General features: G+C 38.1%; 1 protein-coding gene across 1 annotated transcript in view; it reads right to left on the bottom strand.

The window, feature by feature from the left end:
- Positions 1-14,772, bottom strand: part of prkd1 (protein kinase D1) — an 80,736-nt gene that overhangs the window by 46,509 nt on the left and 19,455 nt on the right. Inside the window, exon 2 of the mRNA XM_080871024.1 lies at positions 14,339-14,477. Within this exon, the coding sequence (XP_080727150.1) occupies positions 14,339-14,477 (139 nt within the window). The remainder of the gene's footprint in view (positions 1-14,338; positions 14,478-14,772) is intronic.

Below are 14,772 nucleotides of genomic sequence, written 5' to 3' on the forward strand. Positions count from 1 at the left end.
GAATTCCAACTACAAGTTTTTGTGTCTGTCAAGTAAGGTTATATGTGTACTAGGGGGTTGATGCACTTAAAAGAGTTGTAGTTGCACTTATTGAAAACTGAAAAAAGTTTAAGTGTAAGTAATAAAATAGAAGTATAGAAGGGTCAGCTGAAATGTAAATCTGAAATAAAAGCAATGACTTGAGCTTAAATTTCAGGTAAAGTGTAGTGATGGGATTTCCGGATCTTTTTAGAGAACCGGCTCTTTCGGCTCGGCTCACTAAAAAGAGCTGGCTCTTTCGGCTCCCAACTGGCTCTTCAGGTTGTTTTGTTGCTTTAATTAATTAATTATTGACAACAATATAAAATTATTCACAAAAGGAATTACTAATGTAAAAAAAAGTGGTTTTATTTATATATGTTTATATATAAATATATACGGTGGCCCCCAGAGACAAAACACGTACAAACTCCAAAACACATTTCTAGCGTTAACTGAACTTCCAAAACAGAGCTACTAGATCACTTAAATTACACAATTGAAAGCATATGTGTATTGTTTGTGTATTTATACACAAGCACTCATATGTATTCAAATAATTAAAAAAAAAATGTTAATTTTTGTTACTACCACACACCAAATCCGGTCGTTGATACTTCCTGGCTTGTGTGGCCACTAGGTAACAAAGCTCATCCTGGAGCACTTCTGTTGTGTTTTGGAGTTTTTACGTGATTTGGAGTTTTTACATGTTTTGAAGTTTTGTGCTTTGTCTCGAGGGGCCACCGTAAATATACTTTTATTTATTCACTCCACATAAAATTTAATAAATAAATCGTATAATACAAAAACCAACTATTTACATTTCAACTTTAACTATTTAAATTTTCAGCTTTTTCCTTTTAAACAAGTTTAAAGTGAAACAACACAAAACACTGCAAACCACAACACAATTAAATATAAATATGAAAAAATATGAAAACAAAAAGAACATGCACATTCTCTGTCATATGGGCCTGCATGAATAAACTTTCTGAATCCTTTATCATCTGCAACTGAAAATAGTTGCGGATGATTACTATACCTTTCTAATGTGACGTTGTTGTCCCTGGCTCTTTCTCTCTCTCTCCCTCCCGCTCTGTTCCTGTGCTACTGTGAGTGTAACTACCGCCCCTCCCCCCTCTGCCCAGCGCAAAGCACAAGGCTCGTGTACGGAGTGAAGCGGGAAAAAAGTGTGTGTGAGAGAGAGGGTGAGAGAAAGGAAAAAAAAACCCATGGCTCCCAAAAAGGAGTCGGCTCGTGTTGTCCATGTCAAAGTGTCGGCTCTAAGAGCCGTTTCGTTCCCCATCACCAGTAAAGTGTAAACATGACAAAAACTTTAGGGCAGCTGGTGCTCAGGAGGTGGCAAAAGTTGTTCACTATTCAGAAGATCGGTGGTTTTAGTCCCTGACACTTACAGTGCACACATCAAATTGTCCTCAGGCAAGTAGAACCTCAAATTGCACTTGTGAGGGTAACACATTACACACTAATGAATGGCTGTACATATGCATGAGAAATCATATTACAAAAGTTTTTCAAATATTTGCAAAACAAAAACATTACGTGAAATGTAAGTGCTTAAGAAACTGAAATGTCAGTACACACTGTACTTTCATATTTGTGTTGAACTGTTTCAGTTAAAAATAAAGGTTAAAAGAAAGAATAAATATATTCTTTCTTAAACATTGTTTACTTCTTTGTGTATTAACTAAGGAAGTAAAAGTGGCAGTTAAAAAAAGAACTGCAGATAAACCTGGAGATTCATTAAAACATGGGTTAAGAGTCACTTGAAAACATATAACACAACATAAAATGTAAAACTCGGAGAAGTGGAAAAGTGAAGACAAATGGTGTGTGAATGCACTGAAATTAATGGGGTTTAATCATAAGAAGCTGAAATGTGAGCTGGACTGTATGCTGTTACATCACCTGAAATCCATTTTCACATGTCAGCTATGAAGTTTGCAGTTGAAGAGAAAGTGTCACTTCAAATGAAGGATAAGCATAATTTTTTAAAGGGATTTCTACGATAACGACCTGAGATGTACCTGAGTCAGTGTAAGTGGACATTATACATTATACACACACTAAATGTGATGTTGTCTGCCAAAGTGTCATTAGACATATCAGCAGTGAAAGCAGCTGAAGTGTTGCATGAAATGAAAAAGTGTACTGTTCTTTAACAAACACGTTGCAGTATTTAGTGATGAATTTTAGCGATGAACTTACTACTGTATTGTACCGTAACTATCAATACTCATGATACGTAGTAAAATTATGTTCAGTGGTTTAGTGTAAGGACTGGGAGCAGTTACAGTACATTTTGAAACTCCATTTCTGACATTATACATATGAGTCATTCCACATTTCAATAAACAGATGAAACCCTTTTTATACACATTGCTCTATGGTGTACTTGAGAGTTCAAATGCACTGCAACTTAGGAAAACACCAGCAAATAGAAAAATGCTGCAAAAGCACACAAATCACAACAAAAGTTAAATCAAAAAGTTGGATCAATAAAAGTAACTTTCAGCAAAATCTCACAAAACACAACTTAAAGAAAGTGACGAAAGGATTACACTGATACATGGTTAAGAAAAGCAGAAGCTTCATCAGTGTTGTAAGAAGCTGTTTAGTATTAGCTTGTCATTTCCACAACTGTTTCGTCATGTTATTGTCTCACCTAAAACACTTCTGTTGTGTTTTTTTAAGGTTTTTTTTTAAACTATGTGGTGTTTTTTCTCTTTTATTCAGCTTCCATAGTGTTTTTTTTCTTATTTCCAATGATTTTATTCAACTTCCATTTTCTTTAATGTCCTTCTACAGCATTTCTATTTGATGGTGTTGCAGTGCATCTGAACTGTCACCAAAACATTAGTTTTTCCGACTTGAGAACACTCCATAAAGTTATGAGCAATTTTCCCACTTAAAGGATAACAATATTCAAATCAAGGAAAACTGAAAGTGAAAAATAAGAACATTCCAACATAATAGCAATCCTGAATGTTAGACTTTTAATCACTGCTGACAAACCAATCTGTGGCACCATATTTTCCTCCACATTTTCCAGTGTTTCTCCATGCTTTTAATTTTATTTCAGAGATGAGCAGCTGCTTATCTGGGGTGACTGGGCTCTTGGCCACAGCAGCCATCTGAGCCCAAATATCCTCCAGCTGTTTTGACAAAAACCCAGTTGGGTGTACAGGCAGTGCCGATAACCCCTGCTGTGACACTCGTAATGTCAAACAAAGAATCAGTTTTTGCTGTTTTTATAATATCACAAAAACAAACAAACAAAAAAAAAGACAATGAAAACAGGGGCAAAGTGAATGGGATTTCTGGTAGAAACAGCTACTGACTCTGCAGCTTTACATTTAAAGTTTTTAAATAGAAAGCATTAAAGCTCACTTTGTACTACAGTCATTGGCACCAAACTACTGATTCAGACTTAGAACTGGCATGTGTAGCTCCAAAGGAGTTTGGTAGTAATTCAAAAAAAGAAATTAAAACAGAGCGCAATTTAAGGAATGCAAACTTTAGTCAGTAGCTGCTGAGTCTACAAACAGCCAACTTTGGCCAATCAGCTCAACATAAAAACTAGAAAAATGTAATTGTAATATTTACAACTTGTTTTTGCCTATTTATTGGATTAAATATGTGGGTGAGAAATGTGAAAAGAAAGTCTCAGAAATAAAGAAAAAAGAAATACTGAAAAAAGATAAACCAGATAAACCAGAAACATTTACCACTCAGATTTTATTTTATTTTACTTTTGTACTTCTGTCAAAGCTTCATGGGTAACTGAGATTACCCATGAACTGGGATTAATAGTTACTTATAGTTTAGACTCCATTAAATTTCTTGTTTCTTTGATTTCTTTTGACATCTGATATTTTTTGATTTTGGAGCATGTACAAAGTTTTACTTTTAGTGTTCTTATACATTTGAGAAAAAGACAAGCCACATTTCTAAAGCTTGTTTCATGCTAGACCTTATTCACATATCTTCACATTAAACCTTTTTTTAAGGATTGAGTGGGTGTGTAAAGCCTGTGCTAACATTTCCCATTACACCTGTTAGGGTGGAAAAATGTTTATCGTTATTTAGATTGTTAACACCTGTTGGCTCAAAGAGTATAGGAACTTTGACATTTTCGTATTAGATTGTATTTTACAAAAAGTTAACACATATTTTTGAAACTTGTTATACAAGTCAGATTCCCAACTAAGAAAATAAAAATTTCCTGTAAATAACGTAGTTGATAAAATAGATATTTATTTATTCTAGATGTGTCAAATTAATATGATAATAATAGCGTTGCATTTGCCACACTGACTGGGAAAAAAAAAGAATACATTTAAACCTAGAAACACTGAGGCAGTCAATGCGACCCTGATAGAAATCCATGTAAAACGCTGGGTTTAACATGCACCCCTGATAGTGTAGCAAAACATGATATAACAGGAGCCATAAGTAAATATATAGGGGGCTGTGGTAAAAGATGAAAAAACCTAGCCAACTTAATTGTGTCTTCTTGCTTGACTTTCTCAATGTTTGTACAAACCAAATTCAACAAATTCCTACTTTAAGTTGATGAGATAATAGGTATTATGGTGTTATCATAGTAAACTCCAATAATCTATTTTCTAATCTGTTGTCTATTAGTTTTAATACTATCAGTGTAAATTGGCAGCAAATCAGAACCAATTATGAAATTATCTTTTTTTTCTACATTATTAACACACTGCATATAAATTTTCAATACTGCCAGTGCATGGGTTTGGATATATCATGTATTCTGTCTGCTGAGACTGATTCAGTCAGATGTAATTCTGTAAGAAATTTATTGTTGAAATGTGCCACATATATGTTATATGTAATAACCTTACTTATTGTTTATTAATTGATTTGCTTTTTTTCTGCCTGAATTCTTTCTAAAAATGTTGTGAATTTGAGAAAGGAGTAAACATGGAGGATGCTTGTAAAGATGAAGTGCATCAAACACACCTAATTGATTACATGATGACGAATACATAGAGGAAGAAGGCACATTTTGTAGAGCATTGGATGCTTCTCCTGTATAGGGGTGTGGGTGGATGTAGAGTTGGAGACACGGGTGTTGGGATCCTGACTTGAATGGCCTGACTAAAGCAGATTTTGTTCAAAATTCCAAAATATGACAGGACACTTAACCACATACATCTGTCAGCACCTCTTCAAAGGACTTTCCTGTAAAGACAGTCTGCCAAGGTGATCCATCTCCCAGAGAAAGTGTGTAGGAACTGAACTGGCTTGTAATGGCTGGCAACAGGTGCTGATTATACAGATATAGGTGGAGTAGCATTATTACCGATGTGAGTGTTCAACCTGTTTGTACTGCAGGACAGTCAGATCTGTCAGACCTAAGACTACGGATGGAAGTGAACCAAATCTAAATGGAAAAGGTGACTCATGGTTTTCACACGGTTTTCTAACACATTTTGAGTTAAGCCACCTTTGCCTGCAGTCTGATCAAGAAGTGAGTTGTCAATTAACAATTTCACCAAAGATCTGTTCTCTGATCACTTCCTTTTCCCCATGCTGTTAAATTTACATCGTTCAACATTTCAGCATCACTACAATTGTCCAATAATCAACCTTCCTGGGTTCCCAGAGCCAGTTGGTTTCCACTCCATGCTGTTTCTAATTCATTGTGATCTGTCGCTCCTTTACACCAGCTCCTCCTCATCCATGTTGTCTAGAACATCTCATCCAAACTCTCCATGAACCATCTGCTTACTCTGCTACACTGCCACCAACGTTTAGTGTCGGGGGAGGGGGCACACTTACTATGGTGTCTCCATAATGTTGCTTCTCCTTGGCGTAATTGCCAAAAATACTTGGATTTCAGAGCTTACTCTTTTCTCCCAAATTATTTCACCTTGACGAAAATCATAACTGCTGTAATGCAAACTTTTGCTAGTAGGAGTTAGTTAAAGGAACTGTGTGGCTCCCTGAGATTTTTCGGGATAACAGTGGAGCTAAAAGGAATAGTCAGTATCAGGTTCTGATACACACACACACATTTGTTAGTAGATACTTGGAGCGCCACATGGGATTTGTTGGAAAAAAAGGAAAACTACAGAATATATTCAACTAGCCGGAGATAGAGGAAGAGAGAAGAAGGGAGGGAGATAAACAGAACAACAGAGACAAAGACTAATGAATGGGTTGTTAGTGGGTATTTTGTAAATGTTTTGGAGGTAGGAGAGGCTCTTAGTGGGCACAGATGGACTGAATGTCTTTTAAGTTGGCCAGCAGGCTTGGCAAGGCAGGATGGGTAGTTTATGGTACACAGTTTTCGGTCATTTTCTTTCTTTTTCTCTCTCTCTGCATGTATTTCCGATTCTCTATCGCCTTTTCGTTTTCGTTTACATACACACACATTAACACACCCACACACACAACCCCGCACACACACACACACACACACACACACACACACACACACACACACACACACTCGGCCTGTGTCGCGGTCCTCCAGTAGAATACAGCTCTGATTAGACATTCTGCTGTAGGAAATTACCTCCATTTATTCAAATTATTGTTTATGGCTTTTGTTTGGAGGGCCAACATACGTCTGGATGTGTGAACAAGCTCCCAAACTGTTATTATATGCTTCAGAAAATGACTTATGTGCATGTGTGTGCATGTATTTGTGTGTTTGAGTGAGGTTTCCTAGGTAGCCCTTGTTTGGATATAAATGCCTGTGTTTATGGCTGTGTGGTAGAATTAGGAGTGCTCGTTGCTAACTTGTTATCCTACAACTAGAAAACAAACACTGCAGGGGAAGAAAGTGTAGACCAGCGGCGGTGGCATAAGCAGGTGCGGTGTGTTAAGTTTACTTTCATGTGTTTGCTTTCATATGTCAAAATAGGCTGTATGTACAGTAAAATAAACATTTCAGCACCCTGCAAATAAAACAAATAAATAAAAAAAAAAGATGTGGAGACATTTCATTCAATAACTTTTGCTGGTGCTGTGTTCTACTTTTGACGCTGTTACTGCTCACAGAAGAAATATGTCATGAAATTGACCCAGGGATGTTTTGCCTGCTAAGAGTCAACATGACAAGATATTAATTAGCAAGCAGCTAAAAAACTGCTCTTATCTGTAGCAATAAGAGCTGCTTTTCACAGTTTCAAAACCTGAAAGGCCGGCAGGCTCCAGGTAAGGCAGAAAACCGGGCTCATGATTGTTGCAACTGTTCAAGGATTAGAGACTGAAAATGCCGGCTCCTAAAGGTCAGCAGAAATGTCTGAGCTGTTGTACGTGCCAGCATGTGATGGCACAGTGAGCATTTTCATTCATTTTCTTTCCACACTTGGCTCCATGCAACTTTGTAAACAACAAAAATTAATCAAGTGGAAAGATTACAGTTTTCACACACTGGAAAAAATCCAGCACATATTACAGATGCGCAATTACAAGGGGACATAACATGATTTCCATGAAGTGATCTATTAATAGCAGCTATACTGAAAATGGTCCAGATGTCCATGAGAAGCTGATGTGGAATGAAAGATGAGCCAGATTGAAATCAGAAAAAAATGTAATGACTTACAGTATTATAGGTCCTTGAATGTACCATGACTTGGCAAGTTAAGAAAATAATAAAAAAAAAAATGTAAAACAGCTTTACCACAAATGCAGCTAAATGCTGGACAATAAGCTTAAGTGTCTGGGTGGACAACTATGGAGATCTTGCTCACTAAGCTTTAGTGCTTTTGTTTACTGTAGATTAATATAATGGACAAACATAATGGTACCATTATATTAAAAGAACAGTTACTCCCTGTTCTGTGACCTGGTATGAAACACAGTTCCTTAGGCTTGAACTATGGCACGACTGGGGGCTAATTTTGGGTTAGATGTGAGGTCATTAAAGGTTTTTTGCTTCGCTTCGTGTACCACCCGAGCCTTTATTATTGTTTTAGTCCACCCCTGCTTACTATATGACAGAACATGCATTCTGTTGGAGTTTGCATCTCTGTTTTGTGTTAATTTCCTGTTTGTTTCCACCACATTTTCAGCTGTTGCTGAGACTGGCACGGAGCTGTTAACAAATGTGTTTTTAACTGAGTGGCAGCATCCTGACGGAGGAGGAGAGAGAGAGAGACAAGTTAAAGAGGACTGAGTCAGAGAAGGGGAAGGTACGAAGGATTAGTCAAACATGTAGGGTGTTGTAAACAAGATGGAAAATACCAGGCGTGAATGCTAAAAGATACAAAAAGAAAATGATTATTTCACATCATTAGTGCTTAATTCAGCTGGCAACTTTCGGTGCTTCCGTGTCTTTAAATGCTTGAATGTCATCTGTTGCGTGTATGTATTTGTTACACTTTAGGACCTTTTCCAGTTCCAATTTATTATTTTCAGCTGAACTGCATGTCACCAAGCTTTAGAGCTTTTGTTGTAACTGACACTTTCAGCACCTAAAGTTCTTTCATTGCTTCTGTTTCAGCAAGCAGTTCCTTTGTGTCAGTCCTTTAAATCTGGTACAATTATAACACAATAATTTACCATTGAAATGGATATTACACTACACTACAAGTATTAAAGCTAATTTACACAAGCCCTACTCTGAAAAACTGTCACAGAGTTAACACTGTCTGTGAAGCTGGATTTAAAAGGTAAATGTTTAAAGTTTCCGTTTTTCAGCCCATGTCTAGCGGCATGTTGTGTGAGTACAAAGTGTGATTTCCCTGGTTGGTTGGCTGGTTGCTGCTAATAGACTTACTTTCTTTTATGCTAGCTAACTAGTGACAGAAGTGATAATTCAATGCAAAACAAGGAAAATAAAACTAAAAAGCAGTCTAAGGGGGTCACTGGTACTCAGTGTTGGGTAAGTTACTTTAAATAAGTAACTTAGTTACATTACTAGTTACTTCTATCAAAAGTAATTCCGTTACTTCAAGTTACTCGTTACTTTCAAAGTAACTAGTTACTAGGGAAAGTAAATTTGGTTTTACTCAGAATTCTCTTGTTAATGTGTTGCTTCCATAACTTTGCCAGTCTTCTAGCTTGCTTACTTGCCACAAGTGCCCTGTGCCACCTACCAATAGAAAGGAAAAAATAATGTGCATATTTCTACGAGAGAAATCCCACACCTGGACCATCATTGACCGCTGCCATGATTCTAGCCTACGTCACAGCATGATGTGCGCTTTTTACATCCAACACAAAAACTGCAGTCGTGGTGCTTTCGATTGTACTCAGAACTCGGAAATTCTGCCTTCCGAATAGGAAGATGTAGGTAACACCAGACTGAAGATGGGCTGCATACAGGGCTGGTTTGGGACAAAAAATTGGCCCGGGCTTTTTGACTAGCCATTATAGAAAAAATCATAAAGCCTTTGAATGAAAACAAACGCTGTTGTGACAGTGATGTACACTGTTTTGATGGTATATATGTATCAATCTATCAATCGTTTGTTGTAAGATTCAGATAATTATTTTTTAAAAGTGAGACATTTTAAATGAGAATAAGAAAGAAAAGTATTTCTTTGTGCCCCTCTCTCCCTGTTAATGCCCTAATTGCCCCCCCCCGGCAAAACTTTGCTAGATCCGGCCCTGCACAGTTACCAGCTGTCAGCTACATAAAAAAGGATCCTGGTGTATTTGTTTCTCAGAAACAGAGATCATCTTCATGTTTCCCTCTCACCAAATATCCAAACCGACATCATGACCAGCAGGTTTACAGCTGTGGCTCCAGCAAACATCAGCTGATAATAGAAATTAATATTAAATAAACTCTAACAACAGCTGATCAAGCTTAAACGTGCTGCTGTTGTTTAACGCGACATCGGCTGGTTTCCTCTTTCTGGCGCAAAGCGGGCGATAAACAAACAAGAGAGAAAAGCCGATCAGCTGATCATTGATCAGTTTTCATGATTGAAGTAGAAACAGGAGAGGGAGGGGAGAGAATGAGAGAAGAAGAGGCAGCTGTGCAGCTCCACCTTTGTGTCTTTTTCATTGTAGCTGAAGTACCGGACAAACTGTGTTCCTTTTCACCTCAATACGAAACCCGTAATATTTTCTCTGAATACGAGACGATTCTGTTTTTTACGGGACGGTTGGCAACTCTAATAATTAACCTTATGAACAAAATAAAGTTCAACGGTTCATCATTAACTTCATAGCACCCACCCAGCTGTATAGAAACTCCATCATGCTAGCTAGTACGCAGTACGGAAAAAGTCAGCACAACGAAAATAAACTCCACCTAAACTTGGTTTATATCTGACCCAGATAGACTGCAGGTCATAACTTCTTACCTGAAGTTCAGTTCACACTCGGACCGATGGCCGCCTCGGGTCTCTCATCCACCTGCTGGCCTCCACCACTTGCTAATGTTACTGAATCTGTGGAAGCTCCGCGATAGCCACCACCCGAAGTAACGAATAACGACCATATCTAAATCCCAATAACGATTAACACGTTCCTGATTTTGGCATAATAACTAGTTACTGTGCTCGTTACCACAATAATAACGTAGTTACTGTAACGCATTACTTAATAACGCGTTAGTCCCGTGCTGCAATGAGTTTTATATTAAAAAACAATGCCATACTGTCCACCCTCACTCTGTCCCTTAAACAGTAAGTGATTCTTCATTGTTGGCTAGCAGCATTGAAATGGCACAATCTACCTGTTAGCCACAAGTACTGTGTGGAGAAGAGCCTGTTTAAGTCAGATGCTTTTGTAGTTCACCAGACCGACCACAGATCCCAGTGGCACAATCAGCTGGCCACTAACTATAAAGAGATCGCTTCTCAGACAAATATATTTTCTCACTTTGCATCCATCCTTTAAACTGCTTCCATATTGCTGCCAGGGTAGGATATTATCCTTGGAAGCATGTTTGATTTCCTTCTTGTCCATGCCCCTTTAAAAAGACTGACCCTAAATGACACAACTGTTGCCTGCAGGTGATTTATGCTGTAAGGTAAAGGCCCTACAATAATACAGACAAAAACAGTCAACAATCATATGACACCCTATAAGCAAGCTTTGGTGACTGTAGGAAGGAAAAACTCCAGGGGAACAGGAAGAAGCTCCGGCAGAACCAGGCCATTTGGGGCAATCTGCTGCCAAAAGTTGGGGATCATGGGAGGAAGACAGAACAAAGACAGTGCGGAAGAGAGCTTGAGATGAATAATAATTAATGATTAAATGTAGAGTGGTGTAAAAACACATACTGAGTGAAAAAGGTAAGAGAGAAACACTCTTGGGAAGCCTCCGCAGCCTACACCTATTGCAACATAACTTAGTAATGTATCTTTATCAAAAAGGAAACTTAAAACCTAATCTTAAAATACTCAGAATACTGATGCTAAGACTGATGGGGAATACTTTTCCACAGAATAACTTTTTTTTTAAAATTCCCATCCATCCCATCCATTTCTTTTTTTCCCCCACTTACCAGTCATGACAACAGCAGGCTAATCATAGAAGCTGAGACTTCCTTCCTCCTACACATCTCCAGGTTATCTGGGGAAATGGTGACACATTCCCATCCCAGCTAAGAGATCTAATCTCTCTAGTGAATCCTGGGTCTACCTCAGGGTTTCCTTCCGGTAGGATACCTAAACCCTCAACGAGAATGTACCCTGGAGGAATAACATGCAGACTCCCACCTAAAAACCAGCAGTTTCCGACTTTGATTGATAACATAAGAAAAAAAAACCCCTATGTGACAGTGGAGAGCATATTTAATTACTTATTACATTTTTTTTATAGATGTTCCTTCAAGATAAATCACAACCATGGATGAAAAATGGGAAAGGGGGAAAACACTTCCAGTAGGGAGCTGGTTGCCAATCTTTCCTTGATAACCAAAAACTATTTGAACCTGCTCCCAACTGTTAACAGATTGTGGTGCCAGTCATGGATTTGCATTCATTTTTTACAGTGTAGATTTGATTTTTTTTTTTTCCATTCCTTTTCTTTCTCTGTTACTTTCTCTATGTTTGTCTTGTTTAACTTTGGATGCCATTTTTTCAGTGCATACATTTCCTCTATTACAATGTTGCTAACACCTGTTTTGCACTTCTTTGGCTTTTTGGGGGTTTTTTTATCTTCAAAAGTTTGTGCACATATAGTATGCTAAGTACAGTGTTATAGTACACAATATATAATTTGTTATCACCATTAAAATTTATTGTTAAAGAGAAGCTAAAATTGTAGACAAAGAGAAAAATGTAAACATATTAATTAAAGCAAACACACACAAATGTAGACAAACGATATGCAAATGTTCACACATACTACAGTTGATGGTGAAAGAAAGGCAGGAAATTAGGGAGAAGCAGCTGTCGGGCCATTAGCATAGCATTGTGTGAACACCTGAGTCCTGAGCTGGATGACAGCCAGAAAGACAAGCCTAATAAAGAATTCTCCAAAATGAGATAATCATTACACACATCTGGACATTTTTTAATTCATTTCAGGCAACCAGATTACATTAACAGTACATGCTGTTGTTGTTGAACATGGAGCTTGCTTTTTTTGCTGTTGTTCTTTTTAATAAGGCAAATGTGTCTGTGTGTGTGTGTGTGTGTGTGTGTGTGTGTGTGTGTGTGTGTGTGTGTGTGTGTGTGTGTGTGTGTGTGTGATAGATTATTTTGGAGACATAGTACAATACATATGTTTCCACAGGTACACTATGGGATGTCAGTTTCCCTGTGGGGCACACAAACATTTCCCCAAAGAGAGACTAAGTTACACAGTCTGAGTAAGAGAAGTTGGAAAAACTTAAGAACACATGTAGCTCTAGCTTATCGGCAGGTTAGAATAGCTTTCAGTTAAGATTACAGTTACAGCATGGTGACATCTAGGTTAGAAGAGAATGATTGATGCCAAGGCAGCTTTAATATGACATGAGTTATTGTTAATCTCTGGCTCTTTTCCACAGTGTGTCTTTTGTCCCATCTTCCTCCCCTCACCCCCACCATGCCGGTAGATGTCTGCCCCTCCCTTGTTCTGTCAGAGGTTTCTTCTTGTAAAAGGGGAGTTTTTCCTTCCCACTGTCACCAAGTGCTTGCTCAGAATTGGTTGTCTGATTGTTGGAGTTTCTTCTGTAGTATATAAATAAAGAGGGCATGTCCACACTAATATGTTTTTGTTTGAAATCGCATCTTTTTCTCTACGTCTTGGCCTTCCGTCCACACAGACGGCGTTTTTGGTCAAGGAAAATGCAGCGCATTGAAAACGCTCTCCAAAGTGGATACACTTGAAAACGCCGTTTTCGTGTCGCAGTGTGGACAGCAACCCCGGAGCCTTTTCGAAAACGATGACGCATTTTAGTCATGTGATGCAGTCATGAGACCAATTAAACTAAGATAGCGGAGGGCATTATACAGCAGTTGGTTTGTTTGCTCTCAATTTTGGCAGCCCTATTAAAGATTAATATCAGTCTGTACATGCTCCAGATAGCTTTTCTTCAAGTTCTTTAATTCTCACTCGCTTTTGCAACTTTGTACTTTTGTGTTACTCGCAGCAACAACTCCACTTCGTTCTTAGTCCATTTAAAACACTCTGTGCTTTTCCTCAAAGTTTTGCAGCAATGTTTCAAAGAGCCAGAAAGTAAATAAACAGCAGACAGAAATGAGGCAGGTCTAATCGTCTTGCGCTTCACGCATGCGCAGTACTGGAATGTAAACGTTTTCGGCTGTTTCAATGTGGACGCACAACTCTGTGAAATTGACTAAAACGATAATGTGGACGCGGAGTGTTTTCAGACGAAAACGCTGTTTTCAAATTTATCCGGGCTAGTGTGGACTTGGTTGCATTCGATTTGATTCTCCAACTCTGGTGTGATGGTAGAAGCACTGTGTTACATAAATTCTAGGAACATTTCATTATAGCATAAAGCTGATTAAAATTTGTGTTTATTTGTGGTAACCCTTCAATGTTTGGGCCATGAGCTTCTAGTTGGATGTGCTCAGAAAACAGCCAGTGATCTTGTTCCTTACCTCATGACGTAAATATTGCCATCATATAATACAGAGTGACTGTTACATGGGACAAAATTCCCAGGGGTACAGTCATTTATCTGTCTGTCCTAAGCTCATTGTTACTGTGCTCACATGACTCTTAAGCTCCTTCACACTTATAATTTTATAATGATAAAAAACATGTTTTCTGGAACAATAACAGAAGACTTTAAGGCTGGAGAAAAACTAAAGCTACGAAGGAAACAAGTACAGAGCACGGATTCAGTTTATTTTTTGTACATCAGTGGTCTGACATGGGTACCCCTCCTTGCTTTTACCTGACAGTATGGCTTCCACCAAGTCACCCTCCTGGATCTGAGAAGCAGAGCGCAGTAGCTGCAGCACGTTGTCTGATGTAGGATCATGACGGAATAGGAGGATCTTCTCGTACATCCCATAGAAGCCGCACTCTGGTAACTAACAGAGACAGAAAGGCATATTATCTCAGCAAAATCTGTATTTCAAAAAAAGTTATGTTAGTTGTAACTACGTCTTTTTCATAATTGCTAATATGGGGATTTGTTGATCGTATAACCATTCTTTATCATAGTTTTGAGTAACTTTGTACTCATTGCATATCTGCATTTGGTCTAGTATGTCCACTTTTTCTCTTTATAACAGTTTTCTGTTATTTTCTCCTTATGGTCATTTCATGTGGATATTTTGTGTCTCTGTACGAGCTTTTTATCTGTGCACAATTGGTTCCTGCACA

Source organism: Rhamphochromis sp. 'chilingali', assembly GCF_963969265.1.
Source record: "Rhamphochromis sp. 'chilingali' genome assembly, chromosome: 21".
Lineage (NCBI taxonomy): Eukaryota > Metazoa > Chordata > Actinopteri > Cichliformes > Cichlidae > Rhamphochromis > Rhamphochromis sp. 'chilingali'.